Source organism: Colobus angolensis, unplaced genomic scaffold (assembly GCF_000951035.1).
Source record: "Colobus angolensis palliatus isolate OR3802 unplaced genomic scaffold, Cang.pa_1.0 Scaffold165, whole genome shotgun sequence".
Classification (NCBI taxonomy): Eukaryota; Metazoa; Chordata; class Mammalia; order Primates; family Cercopithecidae; genus Colobus; species Colobus angolensis.
In genome coordinates, this window is record NW_012114766.1 from 1,779,990 (window position 1) to 1,800,371 (window position 20,382).

Below are 20,382 nucleotides of genomic sequence, written 5' to 3' on the forward strand. Positions count from 1 at the left end.
TGTATTTTGTGTGCCAGACTTTGAGTGGGGTCCTGGGACCTCCCCGGTCAGAGGAACCCCCAGTGCTCAGTGGGCAACACAGGCTGGCCAGACATCCCTGCCACGAGCCATGCTGCAGACATAAAGGAGGGCTCTGCCGGAGAGAAACCCAGCTCTTAGCGAATCCACCACAAGGGAGCCTTACCTTGACTGGGGTCAGAAAAGGCATCTGAAATATCGGGGCTTCTGCTGGAGTTTGTATGGGGAGCAGGACTGTGTGTGCGGAATCCAAAGGGTGGAAAAGAGCCTGTGCAGGTCGGGGGACTGGCAGAGCAAGGAGCTTAGCTCCACTGACATGCAGAGCGTTGTGAAGAGTGGGGTGGGGGCCAGACCATGCAGGGCTTCACACAGTATGGCTGCTGCTTGTTAAAACACAAGTGACTTTCAGGGGTGTGTCGGTGAGCTGCTCTGATCTGCACTCTGAGATATTCATCTGGGCCTTAGCCTGGGGGATAAGCATGGGTGTAGGGAGCACAGGGCCTCAGCCTTAGCCTACAGATGAGTGTGGGTGTCGGGGTACAGGGCCTCAGCCTCAGCCTGGAGGATGAGTGTGGGTGTGAGGGTGCAGGGCCTCAACCTTAGCCTGGAGGATAAGTGTGGGTGTGAGGGTGCAGGGCCTCAGCCTCAGCCTGGAAGATGAGTGTGGGTGTCGGGGTGCAGGGCCTCAGCCTCAGCCTGGAGGATGAGTGTGGGTGTGAGGGTGCAGGGCCTCAACCTTAGCCTGGAGGATGAGTGTGGGTGTCGGGGTGCAGGGCCTCAGCCTTATCCTAAGGGATAAGTGGGAGTGTGGGGAGTGTAGACTGTTGCAGGATCTGGGTGAGACACCATCAAATGTGGACGAATTGGGTGGCAATGGAGCTGGAGTGAAGTGCATGGATGTGTGGGGTATTTAGCAGGGAAATTTTTAAAGCTGTGTGGGCCCCAGGGAGGCTTCAAAGGTTTCTGGCATGAGCCATTCATGGGTATAAAATACTGGACAAAGAGATCAGGTGGGCTCCTGAGTTTGGTCGTTGACCTGTTAAGTTTAAGTTTCCATTTTATCATTCAAAATGAGGTGTGAGGGACAACTCAATGTGAGCCCAGCCTCCCTCTGGAAGCCATTGGGGAGGTGAGAGTAATTAAAGCCATTCCTACACAGCATGTGTTTGGGGTTGCCTAGGAAGGAGCAGGGGATTAGACAGGAAGAGTGATTTGAGAAGTGCATGGGAGCAACTTCCATGCTTAATGGTGGGCTGAAGAAGATAGAGCCAGCCAAGGGGGAAGAAGAAAACAGGTACAGAAAGAAAACGGGATGAGTGTGGCACGATGGAGGCTAAGGATACTGTGCTTCAGGAAGGGGTGGGGGTCAAGTGGACCAACTAATTGGGAGAGATCAAGTAACCTGAGAGCTGACAATGTCCTGTGGATTTGGTGACACAGAGGTCATTGGTGGCTTAGAGCTATTTTGGTTAGTGATGTGATATGAGTGGAAGGGAGGTTGGAATAGGGTTAGTGGAAAGTGAAGAAATGGAAAAAATGTGACTATACACAACTCTTTCAAGAACACTGCTTGTGAAGGAGAGAGCAGCAGCTGGAGGAGAAAGTGGGTCAGAGAAAGGATTTTTACTGTTTGTTGTTTTTAAGTTTAGGAGAGACCTGAAAAATGTTCCAATAATGATGGGAAAGGACCCAATTGAGCAACAGAGATGCAGTCATGGAGGACATAGGTGTGAGGGACTGACCGTATCCCCATCCTAAGCACCATGAGGGAGTGGGGTCTACAGCTCGGGGATGCTGGCCTCAGGGAGAGAAGGTAGTTGGGATAATGGGAAGTTGAAGGATCTCCTATGTTTGGCTTTAGATGGCTTTGTGGATTAGGAGAGGAAGTTATTTGCATAAAGTAAGAGTGAGTGATTTTTGATTGAAACCTAGACATTTTGGGTATTATGTTAAGAGACTCTGGGTCTTATATATATTGTTATATTTTAGCAGGCACCATACTGGCAGAGGAAAGAGGTGCTGTCTTATTACTGCAGGAGCATGATCAGGTTGGCTACAAGTCCAGATTCCCTTATCAGAGGTGTGTGTGGCAGGGACACCTTCTTTCTGCTGGGTTCCCCACTAAGTGTCCATTGACACCACCCAGGCTGCGTCACTTTCGTTTTTGAAAGAACCTTTTTTTGTTGTTGGGTATAGGATTCTAGGTTGACGGTCTTTTCTTTGAGCGCTTTAAAGATACTGTGTCACTGTCTTCCTGTTTGCATCATTTCTGATGGGAAGTCTGCTGTCATTCTTATCTTCACTTCTCTATACATACACTGTGTTTCTTTTTCTTGCCCTGTTTTAAGGTTTCCTTTTAATCACTGGCTTTAAGCAATTTGATTATGATGTGACTTGGTGTAGTTTGGTTTATGTGTTTTGAGCTTGATGTTTGTTGAGCCTCTTGTGCCTGCACAGTCATACTTTTCAGAAAATTTAGAAAAAATGTGGACATTATTTTTTCAACTACTTTCTTTTGTCTGAGTTCTTTCTTTGGGGACACTGCATGTATATTTGTCTGCTTCAAGCTTTCCTCAATGCTCTTTTCATTCATTCAGTGCTTTTTTCTCTTACTATTTTATTTTTGATTTATTTTCATTAGTTGTTAAAATAAAATATTAAGAGAAAAAACACTGAATGAGTAAAAAATAAAAATACCTTTATTTTCTTTTTGAGTGCTAGGGTTATCTTGGATATCTTCACTGTTTTCTTCTGCAGTAACATGTTATCAATCCCACCAGTGTGTTAAAAAATTCTCGGGCATTATATTTCTCATCTCAAAAAGTTTGATTTGGATTTTTAAAATATCTTCTGTGTCTTTATTTAGTATGTTCAGTCTATTCCCTGTCTTCTTGGATGCATGGGACATAGTTACAACTGTTTTAATGTCTTTGTTTACCAATTTTATGGGCATGTTACTATTATTTTTCTCCTCATTGTATGTTGCATTTTTCTGGTATGTTTAATTGAATATCAGACATTGTGAACTTTAACTTGGTTGCTGGGTATTTTTGTATTCTAGAAATATTTTTGAGCTTGGCTGTAACACAGTGAAGGGTTTTCTTTTCCCAAACAGTTTGATTATTTCAAAGCTTGCTTTTAAGTTTTTTAATTGACATGAGATCAGCCTTTAACACAGGGCTGGTTCTGATCCACTACTGAGTCCATGCCCTTTTGAGTATTTTTCAGATGTTCCATGAATTCTGAGGTTTTCCTTTCCAGCTAAGGGTCACACAAAGTGTTCCAGACACTGTGTGAGCTGGGATTATTCCACGTGAGGGAATGTGACCCACAGCATGGGGGTCATAATTGGCCTTAGGGAAAAAGGAGAGACAGTAAGTGTTATGAAAACTGTCAAGTTCTTAACTTCATTAGTTGTATTTTTCTGTTCTAGAATTTCCATTTGTGTTTTAATGTTTTCAGAAACACATTCTGGGAGAACATCTAGATGACTTTGTGTATGGCAATGAGTTTTTAGAAATAACACAAAAGACACAACTGATGAAAAAAGTAATTGATAAGCCAGACATCAATAAAATTAAATATATCTGCTCTACAAAAGACATGATCAACAGAATGGGAAGTCAAGCCACAGACTGCAAGAAAATACTTGCAAATATACATCCATTAAAGCACTGCTGCCCAAAGAACTCTTAAATCTCAACAATAAGAAAAGAAACAACCCAATGGAAAAATGGGCAAAAGGTCTGGACAGATAACTCACCAAACAATATACACCATTGGCAAACGGAGAGTCTGCCTCGTTTAACATGGCCCCACCTTTCTTAGGGGTCCTAAACCCCGACTCAAGAGCACTGGAAAACCAACAGCAGCTCTGCTTTGGTTTTTCACCACTTTTTGCTTGCCTCCTTATGCTCATGGAGTGCTTTGAGGTGAAACCTGGTGCTGAGATTTGGGCTCTGATCTTTGAGCCTTCCCTCTCTTCAGGATCTTGGCTTCTCAAATCCTGGATGCATTGTCAGGCCCAGACTCCAATTCTTCTCTCCCCAGCCTCACAGTATTGCAGGAAGCTCTGCTGTTTCCTCTGCTTCTCAACAGCAGCACTCTTTCCTCTTTCTTACCTTCCACCCAGCCACAAATCAGCAAAGTGCTCAGAGATAGAAAGTGATGTGCAGAGAGAATGCCCACTTCAGGAGGCACAATTCTCACTAGGACTGGGCCTGGAACCACTGGCTGCTCTCACGGCTTCTCTTGTGTATCATCTGTCTGTCTTAGTATCCTGTCTGTCTGTCTGTCTATCTATCGATCTATCGATCTATTTCCATCATTCATCTATCTCTATCTATCATCTCTATCATCACTCTATCACTTTATCATATATTATCTATTTATATCAATCAATATAATGCCTGAGAATTTTTTAATGCACTGGTGGGATTGATAGCATGTTACTGCAGAAGAAAAGAGTGACGATGTCCAAGATAATCCTAGAACTCAAAAATAGAAAATAAAGGTGTTTTTATTTTTTATTCATTCAGTGTTTTTTCTCTTAATAGATATTAATATATCTATTGAAGGTAAATATCTTTCTATCTTTCTATCACTCTATCATCTATGATCTATCATGTAGCTTATATATAATCAATCTCTTTATCAATCTGTCAATCTAACCTATCATCATCATCATCATCATCATCTGTCTATTCATCTGCCCATCAGCTCATGTGTCCATTCACTTACCTGTTTTTCTCTCTTTCTTTCATTACTCTTTCTCCATCTCTCACTCTCTGTATTTTATCTGGATTGTTACTTGTTCTGGATAACAATGTTGTCCTACTAGAAGCAACTTTATCACAGATAAAAGTGAAAGTCTACTTCAGACATCGCATGTCTTATATATTAGAGTTAGAGTATTAAGGCATGCAGGTACTCTGAGACATAGTAAACCCTCCATAAATATTAATTTAAATGTATTTAAAAGTATACATATATTTAAAGTGTCTATATCTATCTATATCAGTATCTATCTATCTATCTGTCTGTCTGCCATATATATTTTTAAGCTGAGGTAAAGAATTACTAAATATAGCCTAGCTTTGTCAATGCTGTTTATTTCTGTTTCGTTCTGAGCCACTATTAACTATTATACTTAACAATAGTAAGTTCTTCATGTCTCTCGAATCCATTCATTGGGTAGTTAATTCAGAACTCCTTTATTAAGCACAGAGAATGTGCTATGTTTGGGGAGAAGAAGCCAACACTTTGGTGGCTGCTGTGGCGAGAGTGTCTGGGGAAGAGTAAGATGGTGCAGTTGGGGAAATCTTCACTCAGAAATTGATGTGTAGTTACATTAATGTTGGCTTCAAAAGAGGTAGCAGGTAAACTTACTAGGGAGTATAAAAGAAAGGCAAAATTATACAGAAAAGAAAAAACAAGCTAAGGAAACCTAAGCGTTTCTTTTCCTACTTTCCTGGAAAATGGTTCAGAAATGGTGGAAACATTGGGAATCTGTACTGATTCACGTCGGTAAAGGGTTCCTCATTACTGAGCTGCTGCTTTCTGTGGACACGTGTTTAACTGACTTAGTGAAATGTTAGAAGGAAGGTGCTGCCTCTGAATGTTAGCAACCTATTTCGTCAATTACTGGATTACGCATGGCCTCAAAGAGACATCTATTGAACTTCTTGGAAATTAAGAAGGTGACAGCTGTATTTCTCTAAACAAGGTTACCCTCACAATCAATATTTTCAGAAGGCTCACATTTAAACTTTGCAGTTAACTCATCTAAGTGGATGTGATTTTCTTGAGGTTTGAATTCTAAATAAGAACTGCACAAGCATAGGTAGGAAGAAAGACATTCTAAAGACAGAAAAAAGGAACAAGGCTGGGTATGGTGGCTCATGCTTATAATCCCAACACTTTGGGAGGCCGAGATGGGTGGGTCACTTGAGGACAGGAGTTCAAGACCAGCCTGTTCACCAATATGGTGAAGCCTTGTCTCTACTAAAAATACCAAAAAAAAAAAAAAAAAAGAAAAAAAAAAGGCCAGGTTTGGTGGCACACACTTGTAATCCCAGCTACTTGGGAGGCTGAGGTGGGAGGATCACTTGAACCCAGGAGTCGGCAGTTACCACTGCACTCCAGCCTGGGCAACAGAGCCAGACTCCATCTCAATCAATCAATCTATCAATTAAAAAAAAACAAAACAAAAAACACTTTTCTTTAAAGTGGGCCTGTTTTCTGAGATTCAGGTTTTCAGGGTTTGGGAATGAGAGGCAGTGCTGATGGGGGCTGATGCCCTCAAGGGAGTTTTCTGCCTCCAGATTTTCCAGTCTCCCTTCTGCGGCCTGTGCACACGTGCTCTGTGGGGACCAGATGCCTTGGTTGTTGGCCTCATCGCCCCCTGGTTCGGGAGAGTGTGGAGGGTGATCCCCTGTCCCTTCCCCTCTGTGCTGTGGCTGCAACTGCGAAGCCTCTTTCTGGTGAGCCGTCCTCCTTTGAATCACAAAACTGAATGTTTGGCCTGTTGAATGGATAATTTCTAAAATACACAGGAGCACTTTTTGTTTTCTGAGACAGAATGCATGGAAGTGAACAAAATATCTTAAGAATAATTTTCTTTCAAATATCCAAACTGATTTTCCTGAATCGAATGTCAGTTTCGGCTCTGTGCAGTGTAACAGGGGTCCGGAACCCCAGCCTCGGGGCCCGTGGCCTGTGAGGAGCCGAATGGCAGGGTGAACAGCAGCTGGTGAGTATTCTCACCTGAGCTCCAGCTCCTGTAAGAGCTGCGGCCTTAGATTCTCACAGGAGTGCAAACCCTACTGTGACCTGCACATGTGAGGGATCTAGGCTGGATACTTCTTATGAGAATCTAATGCCTGATGATCTGAGGTAGAACGGTTTCATCCCGAAATTATCCCCCTCCCCACTGTTCTTGGAAAAATTGTCAAAACCGAACCCTGGTGCCAAAAATGTTGGGGACTGTTGCTTTATAGAATGTAACTTCACCCATGAACGATCTGGCCTCGGATTCCACAGGATTGAAGGCATGTGGTTTTAAAATGTCACTCTCTGCATTTTGATCTTCTTTTCTATGTCATGGGACATCCTCAGTGAGGTCAACTGTTTTCCATTCACATGCTGCCAATTTGAGCTTTGGAAGTGAGATTGCTGGACTCTTCCTTTGTCTTAGGATTCTCTTGATGGCAGATGATAGAAAGCCAGCCCAAGGAGCTTCGGCAAGAAGGAGCCTGTTTGCCCCAGAGCTGGTGTGTCTGGTGGAGAACACAGGACCCATGCCTGGTCCCACCGCCTTCCTCTGTCCTTTGTCCCTTCTTGGCTCCAGGCTTCCTGCAGGTGCACCTCACCCAGGGAGTTTTGGCAGCTAGTCCCGGGAGGGCAGGGGCAGACATGGCTCAGGGAGATGGGGGCCTACGAGGAGGGCGGGAAAGAGTCTCCTGTCCCCGGCAGAAGGCGAAGCTGTGTCCCCATCAGGAGCATGTCTGTGTCCCAGGTCACACTCTGCTCTCTGGGTGGTGAGGCTGAAAGATCCAGGCTTTCTTAGACATGGCGCTGTAGGAAACTCAATTGCTATATCACAGGAGGAGGGCACAGCAACCGTGAAATGTCGGATAAGGAGGAGGAGTGTGCTGGCCTTTCCTTCTCTCAGGAGAGGCACCTCTCTGGGGAGAGATTGTCCCCTCCTGAGATACTAGGACTGGGACCCAGAGGACTGAGATGCCACCTGAGGGGACAGGGCCCCATTACTGCCCCTCCCGTGTTGGCCACACTCAGAGGCAGGAAGGCAGTGGGGCTGGAGGGAAATCCCCCAGGTCCCTGAGAACTGGATTTCGTAGGGAAGGAGATGCTGATAAATGGGAAGGAAACATTGCTTGCTCTGGTTTTGCTGTTTGCACCCCCCTAAAAAATATGTGGGTTAAAACCCTAACTCCCAAAATGATAGTATGAGGAGGTGGAGCCTTAGGGAGGTGACAAGGTCATGGAGGTAGAACCTCCCGCGTGGGATCAGTGTCCTCACACAGAGGCCCCAAGAGCGGCCTCGCCCCTGGATGCAGTGAGGACTCAGGGACCATGCCATTCCAGAACCAGAAGGCTGTCACTAGACAGTGTCTGCTGGTACCTAGATCTTGGACTTCCAGTCCCCAGAACTGTGGGAAAGAAGCTCTAGTGTTTTATAAGCTACACTGACTATGGTGTTTTGTTAAAGCAGCCTGAATAGACTAAAAAACCACTCAACAAACACTAATTAAATTAAATGCTAGGCCATCAGAATACCAAGGAGAAGAAGACAGAAACACTTGCCTCCTGATCCAGCGTCCAGGATGCACTGGGGCCCAGCAAGAGGCTGTGCTCGCATCTTTCTCATATCTGATCTTTGCCTCCATCCACCTGCTCCCTGGTTCTTGGCTGTGCCCCTGATGCCCCAGTGTGAGAACGTGGAGTTTCTTAAGGCTCCTAGGCAATTCTCATATCATATTTTCTCTAATTGTCACAACAAACTTACAGGAAAGTTGTTATTACCTGCATTTTGGAGCTGGGGAGCAGAGCCTCGGTTGGGGGAGCAGCTGGCCGAGATCCTCAGCCCCTGTGGTGAGGTGCAGCTGGAGAGTGATTGGCCGGGTTCTCAGATGGGGGCGTCCCCTTGAGGCCTCGCCTCTTGGCCAGGCTGCAGCCCAGGACCGTGCCAGGTGTGTGTTATTTATATTTGGACACACGCTGTGCGAAACGACGGGCACCCTGCAGTTATCCGTGTGGTGTAGACGCCCTGTACATCTGTGGTAATGGCTATAAATAAGCCCCGACTTGCCGAGTAGGCACCGCTCCTCTTCTGGGTTGGCAGTTCTTGCTAAAATAGCCCTAAGATACAATCGAGTGAAGACCTGAGTCGTTCTTGAAATGAAAAAACGAACAAACACACAAAAGCACACACACGCACGCGTACACACACGCACACAAACCCATGGGCTTGCGCACCTGCTTCCGCCACAGCTGACCCCAACTCCGGAGTCCAGGCCTGCAGATGGCCCACATGCTCACTGAAATCCCCGTCATTATTAAAGATTCCTTCGGGGGTATCAGTTTATGTGCCAGGGAACCTGTAGCTTGAAAGGGTTGAAGATATGTCTGAGGATTCACGCCTAAGGATTAGAACTCGTGTAGTAGAGTTGAGGAGGGAGTGTGGGAAATCAGCGCCTTGCCCTCTCTTTCTGGGTCAGAGGCTGAAGTGTCACACTAGGTTTCCTGGGAAAAGTGCACTTTGGGACTCAGAAGGGACACGTTCCAGTTTTGAATCGTGATTTCCACCGCCCTCAATTTGAATAAGAAGCTTTTCCTCCTGAGGTCAGGCTGGTGATTTATGATGCGGGCATCGATGTGGGGAGAGGCAGGCCCCGGCGTCTATATATAGCAGCTCCTCAGACCTTAAACTGGAGGGAGGCACAGGCGCTTTGCAGGAGTCAGCTCTGCCTTCCTCAGCTAGAGTGTGGGTGGCTTGGTGAGCCCGTGGCCAGGGCTTCTCTCTCCTCCTTGCAATTTTCCTTTCTGTCTGGGTGAGTGTCTTTCTCTTCTTTCCTTTTCTAATTTGTGGCTTTAAGGGGAGGACTGGTAACTTCTGCACTCACATTTTCTAAGTAGCTCTTCTTCAGGGTCAAGAAGAGAGAGCCAGTGCACTCCCCCCGCAGGCACCCTTTACCGTGGAAAACAGAGCAATTAGTTCTGGGCTCTGTATTTCTTTGATGAGACTTTATGCTCAACTAACATTTTATTTCCCACAGCCGTGGTCTTTGCTAAGTGCCGTCCAGCACACTGCAACGTGTGCTTTGGATTTTAACCCTGGTCTCCGCATGGCCCCACGGGCCCCCCAGTCAGGGGACTGATGTCTGCAATTTTCATGAGATTCTCTGAAATGAAAGCCTCCCCAGAGGAGAGGGCTGGCTTATAAAAGTGTGAAATGATAAAACTGGACATTTTCTTAAGGGAAAAAAGAGTGGAGAGTCATTCAGCTTAGACCTAGTCTATATTATCCAGGGTATGGGAAAGAGAATAATCCTTGCCCAAAAATGACAGCGTTCTCATGGCTGTTTTCTTCTTGGTGCCATTGGGTGTGCTGTGAACCTGCAGACTTCTACAGCTCCATTCTGCTGATGGAGGCTGTGCCTTCTCAGGGTGCGCGCTTGATGAAACCTGCTGGAGAAAGACAGGGGGCTGGGTGGTTGCACGTGGAAGGCACCAGAGGTGACACGGAAGGAAGGGGTTTTGCCGTCGCTGGGAACACCTGGCTTTTTCTAATTCTCCATTTCACATTCCTTTCTAAGTAGAAGTAAAGCAGGACTCAAAGAAAGCGCAGAACAAAGATAATTTAAGGCATTATTTAATAAACCAAGTCCTGAGCTAAAACTTGTCTTGGGAGCCAAGGGCTTAGCCACTTGGGGCACAGGCCAACGTTGTGTGTCTGGGAGTCCCTTTCCCCTCTAGAAATGCTTTAATTTGGTGTATTGATTGACTTTGACATTTTTAACTATACAAACCACAATTTCCTTCATTAAGTGGAAGTCAATGTTTTGTACTTCAAACATTTTTTTGTAAATTAAAACACATCTGGTGACATGAGGAATGGGCTCCACATACTGTTCGCAGGAGGATTAGGATGGGGATATCAGACACACAGTGCCCTGCACTGGAGGACAGGCTCACGTTTCATCCTGGTGTCATGATTCCTAAACGTGTCAGGAGCATTCCGGGAGTGGCCGGGGAGCCGGGCTGTGGTGGAAAGTGGGCTGGACACCGTCAGGAGACTCAGCTGGCGCCTGGGTTCGGCTGTGGCCCTGCCGATGACCCGGGCAAGTCATATTTCCCTGGGGACGGTCCGTGCTAACAGCGCAGCGTGGCTCCAGGATTACCTATATACACACTGTCCGAGCTGCGGGACTGTTAGCTGCCACCTTGCTCAGCTCCCTGGCTTTACAGCAGAGCAGGTGGAGGCCCCTGAGCTCAAGGTCAGCAGGTCCCCACTGGAGTCGCAGCCTCCCAATGCCCCTGAGCCCCAGGGACTCACACCAAAAACTGCCCTGCGAGGAAAGGCTGTTTGTTCTCTCTCTCTCTCTTTTTTTTTTTTTTGGTGTGCGTAGGGGGTATTTAACACATGTCTGAGATAGTTCCTTAAAAAGGAAAATAGCTTTCTGCGTAGGCAGTGGAGGGACATTGGGGTGCTGATCGGCCTAGGTCCTGCCATTTTCTTTATAGTGTCATAAATAGTGCAGGTTGATCATTCCAAATCTGAAGATCAGAAATCCAAAATGCTCTAAATTCTGAAACTTTCTGAGAGCTGGCATGACTCTCAAAGGAAATCCTTGTGTGAGCATCTCAGGTTTCTGATTTTTGGATTTGAGTTGCTCAACCAGTAAGCATAAATGCAAATATTCCACAGTCTGAAAAACAAATCAGAAATTGGAAACACTTCTGGTCCGAGCATTCTGGATAAGGGATGCTGGATCTGCGGGGCACATTTGGCAAGTCCTCTCCAGGGTTCCCTGCACGCAGAAGGACCCTGTGCTGCCGGGGCTGCAGGCACCCAGCACATGATGAGTCCGTGGGAATTTGCTTCCCCACTGACTCAGGAGGGTCATCACACCCGGCCAGGAGGTGGTAGCCCAGGCTGGGTGAGGGACGCTGGGGAAGTTCTAACGTGGGAAGTCCCCCAAGGAGTGAAGAGATGGCAGCGGGGACACACGTTCAGGGTGGGTGAGGCTGGACGTGCAGTCCTGCTCGTTTTCTGGGTGGGGCATGAGATTGATAAAGGTGGAATGGAGGGCACATTGGCACTGGGAGTCAAATGCACAGAAGACTTGAACCTGCTACTTCTCTGAGCCAGGAGCTCTAAGATGTTTTCATTGTTGAAATCCAAGGGTTCTGATTCAGGCTTGGCTGGCACATGGCAATTGCCATTCTTGTGGAATGAACTGAGGCTGATGGAGTCTGCAAAGCCTCTGACACCTCCTGATTTTGGTGGTCCTGAGCATGAAGTGAGCAGGGAATACACGTGGGGATAAAGGCAGCAAAGTGCCTATTACCCCCATCCAAAGACGCCCAGGGAGACTTCCACAGTCAGGTACCATCGGAGTGAGGAGTGCAGGAAGTGTGCACACTTGATCCCAGCTCTGCCTTGCTAAGCACTACAAAGTGTAGCTCCTCACACATGAAGTGTTTGAAAACTTCCAGGCCCAGAGGACTGCGTGTCAAGTCGGTGATACGTGGGCTGCTGGTTCTGCACACACATTGGACAGGACGTTCCAGACTAGTTGAAGGATAGCTAGTCTGTGAGCTCTCAAGGCCTGAGCCGTTTCACATTGTTCCAGGTCTTAGGTCTAAGGAGGACGATTTCCATCCAGCGTGATTCTCCTCTTTTTTCTCCTTTGACCTAATAGGTCATATTTTTACTCTTCCCTTTGCCAAGAAATACAAACACATCTGAGGTGTAAGTCAACATAAATGTAAGTAAATGCTGTGATGACACATGAGCCTGTGCTGCAATAGCAGGTACTGGGGGTGGTTCACGTGTCTGCTGGAGTGGAACTGCCTGGTGTTCGTCAGGCCAATCCCAGAAGAACCTTGGATAGGAAACTGGATGGAAGCTGAAACATCTTCCCCAACCTTGCTCCAGCTTCAGTTCAGAGAGCTCTTCCCAGCACCCTGCTGGTGAACTCCAGAGAGTGTAAATGGGCTTCCAAGCAGGAAGGGTTTCTTGAAGATCCACCTTGGATAACCGTCGCAGTGTAACAGAGACAGCTACCGATCTCGGTACCAGGGCCGGTGCCAGGCGTGGTGCAGATTCAATATGGAACACCAGAGCTAGAGGAGCTAGAAGCTACCCAGGCCTCATCCGAATGCTGGAGTCAGAATTCGATCCCAGGTCTACCAGATGTCAAAACCTGGGCGCTTGACCTCTGCGCTATGATGCCGCCTTCAGTATTGGGGCGGGCGGAGGAGATATGCTTTTACTGTGTTCCGTCAGGTGCCACGTTCTGTTATATCCCTGGAGTAGAATGCGTGCTGCCGCACTCTGAAACACGGCTGGGCCCTCCCGGGCTGGGGTGGTGGTTGACTAGTTGAATTTTAAGAGGCAATATTGAGAGAGTTAGTGTGGCAGAGTAATAAAGGCCCAGAATAAGGATGGCCTTGGGGCAGGGGTAGCCTCTTCTACATGCTTTTGAGGAAGAATTTCTCCTTTCTGGCCTGTGTGTCCTGTTTTCTGCCCTGTAGAACAGGAGTTTGGATAATCCCTAGTGATCTTTCCAAGTTCTACAATACTGTCATTCTCGGAGATCACAGAGTTCAAAGGAAACAGATCGTAAGGAGTGTCCTTGGGGCAATTTATGTGTTGTGGTAGGTTTTCTAGCATGTACCCTGGAGATCCGAACAACGACACATTCATCTCCCAGCAGCCCTTGGCATTTTCCACTCGAGTCTCATTCCCATGGGCCGGGATGTGGGTGGCATCCCTGGGGCTGTGCCATGGGGCCTTACCAAGGAGTTCTGTCTTTAAATAAGGACAGATTCTCCTCGTTTAAACAGAAGAGTCAAAAATGGAGCTCAGGTTGTGAGTCCTTCCGCACTTTGTTTGGGAAACTAATGACTGTAGAGATTTAGCAATATGGTCCCTGCATCACTTTGTAGCGATGATCAAGTCACTCAGCATGTTGGCATTTTACGTATTTTGGGTGAACATGTACAACAGATTGCCATGTCTAATACCTGTAATGCTGCAAGTTCCCAGAGAAAATAATGGAACTCGAAGATTTCTTGTTTGGGGAGAATTTCATCCACGCTCTCGAATTTCCCCACACCCCTGAGGCTTTGATGCCAGGCTCCGTCCTCACTTTCCTGCTCACCTCCTGCCACACCCGTCTACTGTAACCAGCGAGACTTCAGACGGCCGATTCCAGGGGGCGTCTCCAGCCACAGCCCCTTTTTCCACATCCCCCTTTGCGTGGTGGAACAACTCCCGGCTCCCCAGCCAGACACCAGCCACCTCTGCTTGTGGCTGTGTCTTTCCAGAGTGATTTCTGGTCACACCCCTGCAAATCTCCCACGATCCTGGATTCTCCTGCCCCGACCTTTGCTCGTGGGCTGCCCTCCTTTCCTACCTCCGCCTGGCAGTCCTGCCTGTCCACCAAGGATCCTCTCAAATGTCACCTGCCTCGTGGGCCACTCGGCCGTCCTCGGCTCCTGCCATTCCCAGGACACCTTCTATCTCCCCTGGGCTCTTGGCTCTTATCGCATGTTCTCTTGTATTGTAAGTGTTTGTTTACTTCTCTAATCTGCTTTAATTCTTTTTGTCCTTCCCACTCACATTGTTTTGAACTTTGCCCTGAACACACCAGGGGTTCTAGGAATACTTGTTGAGTTCCCAGTCAAATGAAACACTAGCCCAGTCTTCCAACTGTCATGGAAGAAAACAAAAAATAAAGTTGGATCCCTGGGAAGTTAATAGGCTTCCTGACTGCTGGTCTAAGGTGATTTCTGGCTATGTAATCTTCTGTTTTTTCCCTTTCCAAGGGGGTTTTATTAACTGGAGTTCATTTTCCCCTTGGGAATGATGCAGAAATTGCAGAGGCCTCATGATGCCTGCGAGGGAGCTCAGTGTTGTGTGTAACTCTCTTTGTAGGAGGACGCCAAGATGTCCCTTGTGGCCGTCCCCTTCTACCAGAAGAGACACAGGCACTTTGACCAGTCCTACCGTAATATTCAAACTCGGTACCTGCTGGATGAATACGCATCAAAAAAGTAAGCTGGCATTGGCTGATGAGACGCGCAGAGCTTTGATTATGGGGGTCTGATTTTTAATGGCTTTTCCAGTCCTGTCAGCCCTGCAGAGGCACGGGTTTGCAGGGAGTCAGAGAGCAGGGATGGCAGCCTCTCCCGTGCCCAGGTCCTGCCACAGAGCCGCATTGTGTGGAGCTGGCGCCATGTCCTGGCAGGTCCTGCTGGCCGGGCTCTGAGCTCCTGGTTGAGGTGGGGAGGCAGGAAGTGCTTTGTATGAGTTCACTGATTTTACTGCTCATCGCATGCCTTCCAGAACTAGGATCTAAAAAGCCACCCAAAATAAAGATAAATGAGGTTGAAACTAGTGGGAAAGGCTGTCGGTAGGAGAGAAATTAATGGGTGGCAAAGTAAAGATGGAATGGGAGGCAATATTAGTGATTTTGCTACATTGATCATGGATGTGCCAAGATCAAGAATCCCTGCCTCTGGGGCCGGTGTGCAGCCACACCTTCTGGAAGCTTCTTGGGGATGGCCTCATCCAGGATGGCAGCTCACGCCCCCATGGACACTGTTTGTCTAGCAGCAAATCTGCAATCTTAATGGGCTGATTGGAAGGCTGTGGTGAAGAGAGGGAGGGACCACGGGCAGGCGTTCTGCGGCCCAGGTGCCTGCCTCATGTCACCCACACCCTATATTTAGAAACGCTTAGGGTACTTTTATTTAGTTGCCATCCCTTGTACCAAACAAAGCCAAACAGTTGCAGCCCCTCCCAGCAGCCTTGGGGTGTCTCAAATCCCTCAAGATATATATAATCCTGGCATGGAACCAGAAGGACCGTGGCCGGCACTGGCTGGCTCTGAGGGGAGGTGGCACCAGCCCCAGTGAGCTCAGGGAGAAAGCACCCCAGGGCGGGTGTGTGTGGGTGTGGGTGTGGGCACACAGGGACACAGGCTTGGTTTGCCTGTGTGCAAGCGCGTGTGCACTTGTGTAGGTGTGTTTATGTGTGCACACGAGTGTGTGTATGCGTGTGCATGTGCTTGTGGGAAGGCACGTCCTTGCATTTATGCATTTATTTGCATACACGTGTGTATGTGTATTGTATGTGCATATGCATGCATGTGTGGCTGCACACGTGTGTGTGGGCATGTGCATGTGTGCATATATGTGTTTAGCTGCATGCCTCTCATATGCCTGTGCATGTGTGTGCTTGTGTGTGCTCTGCGTATATGAGTGGTTTGGGGTGTGTAGAGAGAAAGTGATGTGTGTCAGGATAAATTTCTGTACTGTGCCTGCACATGCATCTCCTAATTGTGACCGTGTTCCTGAAGGCGAGCCTCCACCCAGGCATCTTCCCAGAAGTCCCTGAGTCAACGGTCATCTTCGCAGAGAGCCTCCAGCCAGACGTCCCTGGGAGGAACCACCTGCAGAGTCTGTGCGAAGCGGATGAGCACGCAGGAAGAGGAGGAGCAGGAGAACAGAAGCAGGTGAGCGCGTGGCTTCCCTGACTCTGCCTGTGCCCTGCGTGGTGTCGCAGTGGAGGGACAGTGAGGAGGGAAGGGAAGAGCGACCTTAGCTGAGAGGGAAGACCGAGGAACACTGGCCATTCCTGGGGCGAGGGAGAACCCTGCTGTTTCCCAATCACCTGCTTCTCTTTACCATCATTATCTCAATTAATCCGAACAAGAAAACCACTGGGCACAAGCTTCCCACCGTTTTGCAGAAGAGAGCGTTGCTGTCCAGAGCGCTCATGCCACTGTTCAGGGTTCCATGTCTCACGCATGTCCCAGCCGGGTTTAGAGCTCCAGGGTCTGTGGCTTCTAAGCCAAGCTCAGCCCCTCTCCACACAGAGCAGGATAAGCATGCTTGAGAACATCAAGACCTAGCAGCGTGAGATTAATTCTGAATTTCCACTTGCAACCTCTGCAGCTATGCAGGAACAGCCGTGGAGGGTTGCAGATTCAAGCAAGGTCATCTTCCTAAGTGGGAGCCAGGGTTTTAAACAGTTGTTGTGTGGAAACTAAAGAGTTGGGGAGGGATTCTATAAATTGTCATGCTTTACATTTCAACAGAGGCAGCTCATGGGGCTAAATGCCATAGGAACGGGATGGATTAATAAAAACGCCAGTCTTAAAATTATTTCCAGATGACGGAGAAACAGGTGGTGATATTGCTTTGATCTTTTAAGGACGAAGTGAACAGTTAAATGTTCATGGATGCCTTGTTTTATACCTGCTATATTTTTTCCCTCATCTCCCCCTGCTACTTCTGGGAATTTTATCTATAGCTTCAAAGCACTTAAAACCTGAAGGAAAAATGAGATTCGAGTAAACATCTTTCACTTTGGAAGTTTCAGAATGATGAAGCCATCTGTTGAACATAAACAATGTATAGCCAAGGAGGTTAACTTCTATTTTTAAAAATTTGAATTTTTTAAAATGTCATAGGATAATTTTGCCATGTAAATGAATTCTAAAGTGAAGATGTCTTTTGTGAAAGAATCTGTTTGAAATATAGACGTTAACACCATCCAGATTTTTACGGATTGGATTATAGGATTCTTCTACCTCTATTTAGGTTTTGGGGGCCACAATAGAATACTTGAGCTTATCATTTTATTTTTTATCATTTAAACATTGATGTGGCCTTGAACATATTGCATAAACTTCCTATCGCTCAATTTTCCCGCTAGTAAAATGGTAACAGTGAGTGGCTTACTGTGATTCATACGGTTTCGGCAGCAAGGACTTTCATGACAGCCTTGGCTGTTGGAAATTGTCCTAAAACACATTGGGCTATGCTCTTGCAATACCAAATCTGACTCAAAGAAGGGATTTGAATGGCTGGTGATGGGTTATGTTCTCACTGCTCCTCTGATGCTCACGTTAAATGCCAGTCTCTCTCGTACATAGTAGAGACAGGGGATGAAGCCCAGGGGCTGTCCCAGCTTTGTGCGGAGCCCACGGCTCACGCTCTCCATGAGATTTTCTTCAGCAGTCCCCCAGTGTTGTGTTCTCCTAACCCATGTGCATGTCTTCCACGGGGAAGGTGGTTTTGAAGTCAGTTCTTTCCTCCTTTAAAGATAAACATAAGTCGTGGGGATCTTGGTGAGTTGGGCAAGCACTAATTGAGATTTATTGTGAAGCCTCTTCTATTACCATCGTGTAGAAGGGCCCAGGAGGGATGAGTGAGCCCTGTGCTGAGCGATGTGAGCAGCTCTGTGGATTCCAGCCCTTATTAGAATTCACCACTCTCATGGGCTGCAAGCACTATTGCAAACATGTATTTATCCCCGACCTCCCAAGGTGGATATTAGTTTAATGCACTGGACAAGTGGGTCCTTTGTAAAAGATGAAATTGTGGGCTCACTGATGTGAGTTACTGCTGATGTCCCTGTGTAAAATAAATACTGAAGAGACGTCAGTGCTCTGAAGGCACTCAACACATCCTTCTGGAAGATATGGCCCATTGGAAATGTCCCTCTGACATCTTCCCTCAGTTCCAGTGAAAAATGGGCCTCCCTTAATCTTGCAAGCAACCTGTCCCAGGGCTTGTCATTTGCAATCAGTACATGACAAATGACATTACCCTGCACACGTGGGCTGAAGTCACGGTCAACTGATCATCAACCGGCAGAAATATTTCCTCAATGACTTGACTTGGGGTTGGGTGTGGGAGGAATTCCAGACCAATTAGTTATTCTGAATCATAGAGAGTTAGAGGATAGTGGTGCTGTTGACTTAAGAATAAGCTGAGGCTCTTGTAACTCAAACATAAAGAGCCCATAGAAATGTAAACGGCATCAAGAGAAGACGTTCACAGCGCTGCGTGGCACAGACCAAACTTTGTCTTCTCGATCCCTGCAATTCAGTGGGATTCACTCCCCGTAAGAAGGCTTGTTCCCTGCAGGATGTCTGATGCCATAGCTCATTTCTTGAACACATATTCCTAGAATTCCTCCTGGCATCTGGCACCTGGATACTGGGGAAGCAAGTACCTGGATACTGGGGGAACAAAGTGGGCATTTTCCCGCTTGGTTGGGATTCAGAGTCACAGTACAGGGCTGGTGTCATTCAACACGCACATGCATGTGCTGACAGCAGTGGCCAGTGCTGTGCAGAAGAAGGATGAGGACATATGAAAGAGACCAGCAGAGCTGTAATTTGAGGGTGGCCCCGGGGGAGAGTCTCTGAGGGAGAGACCCCTGTGCTGAAAGCAGGAGGAGCAGAAGCCAGCCAATTAGGGGTTGGGAGGAATCTGCCCCAGGCAGAGGGCATGCAGAACAGCGGAGGCCCAAAGAGACTGTTCCCTAAACGTTGGAGGGAAAGGCGGTGTGTCTGATCTGAGCGGGGACAGGGGGGTGGGAGGTGAGATCCCAGATTCCTAAGGAGGTAAATCCACATTCCTTTTATGGTTAGATTTTAGTGTTCCTCCCACCCTGTTTCTGTACGAAGAGGCTGCAGACTTTTCTGCAATTCTGATTGCGAACGTCCCAAATGCCTCACACCAGGCCTTAGTCTTATTCGCTGCAGGGGAAGCGCTGGTCCATGGGAGCTGTGTGGGGTGTGGAAGCACCTCAGACAGAGGCCCTGCACCCTGGGCCTCCGACAGCCCTTACCGCCAACCTGCAGCGGGTCTCGACAGCTCTCCCCACGTCTCTGGACAGCCGTGACCCTGTGGTCCACTCCAGCTTCGACACTGGGACTTTCTGTGCGGTGTGGCCCTGGCCGAACAGCCTCTTGGTGGCTCACACAGTACCGCAGGCAGCGCTCCGGCTCCACCACCTTTCCCTCCACCGCCTCCTTCCCAGGCAGTGTGTGCAGCTTCCCGTCCCTGCCACTCGGGAACCAACCTCCCCCAGCCTAACTTAGACTACTGAGTATTTATGAGTCATCTTCTGTGTACTGAGTCTGGGGAATACAGAGGTGAGAAGTAGCCAATCCTTTCTCCTGGGAAGGATAAAATGTATGCAAATTACGATCATAAAGGCCCTAAGAGAAATAAAAAGAGGTCTGGTGTTTAAGGCACAGCAGGGAGAATTAGGAATGGCTCCACGGGAGAGATGGCATTTGAGATGGGCCTTGAAGGAAGGATAGAGTTTTGATTGAAAGGGATGGCAGTGAGACTTTTCTCATGAGTGGGACAGAATCCCAAGACGGCAGCAGAACAGCGAGCGTCCTAATTTCGGCGAGACGTTGGGAACACGATGGTGAGGGAGGGAGATGAGGCGGAAAGAGCTGCCACAGGGTTTCCGGAGCATCTCAGAGCATGGAGGCAGCCTGGGCCTGGCAGTGTTGGGGTGCGATTTGTGGGGTTCACAAGATGGCACGTGAGCCGTGAGGATGTGAACATTTCTCAGTCCCTACAGATTGAAGATGCTGAATCCTTTATCTAATCCTTATTTATTCTTATTTTTAGCATCCAGACATTTCTTATCTGTATTTTTTTTGAACTCAGAATACTTTAATTCAGTCTTAAAATCCCTCAGAAACTGCATCCTTCCCAGGAAAACACATAGCTTTTATTTGCTGCCCTGCAGGGGAAAACACACACAAAGGGAGATCACCATTTTCCTAAATTTTC

At 47.5% G+C, this 20,382-nt stretch overlaps 1 protein-coding gene across 1 annotated transcript in view; it reads left to right on the top strand.

Moving 5' to 3' along the window:
* Positions 1 to 9,393: 9,393 nt before the first annotated feature.
* Positions 9,394 to 20,382, top strand: part of MYOM2 (myomesin 2) — a 99,472-nt gene continuing 88,483 nt past the window's right edge. Inside the window, exons 1-3 of the mRNA XM_011937545.1 lie at positions 9,394 to 9,590; positions 14,705 to 14,823; positions 16,131 to 16,286. Coding sequence (XP_011792935.1) covers positions 14,717 to 14,823; positions 16,131 to 16,286 — 263 coding nt within the window. The 5' untranslated portion in view covers positions 9,394 to 9,590; positions 14,705 to 14,716. The remainder of the gene's footprint in view (positions 9,591 to 14,704; positions 14,824 to 16,130; positions 16,287 to 20,382) is intronic.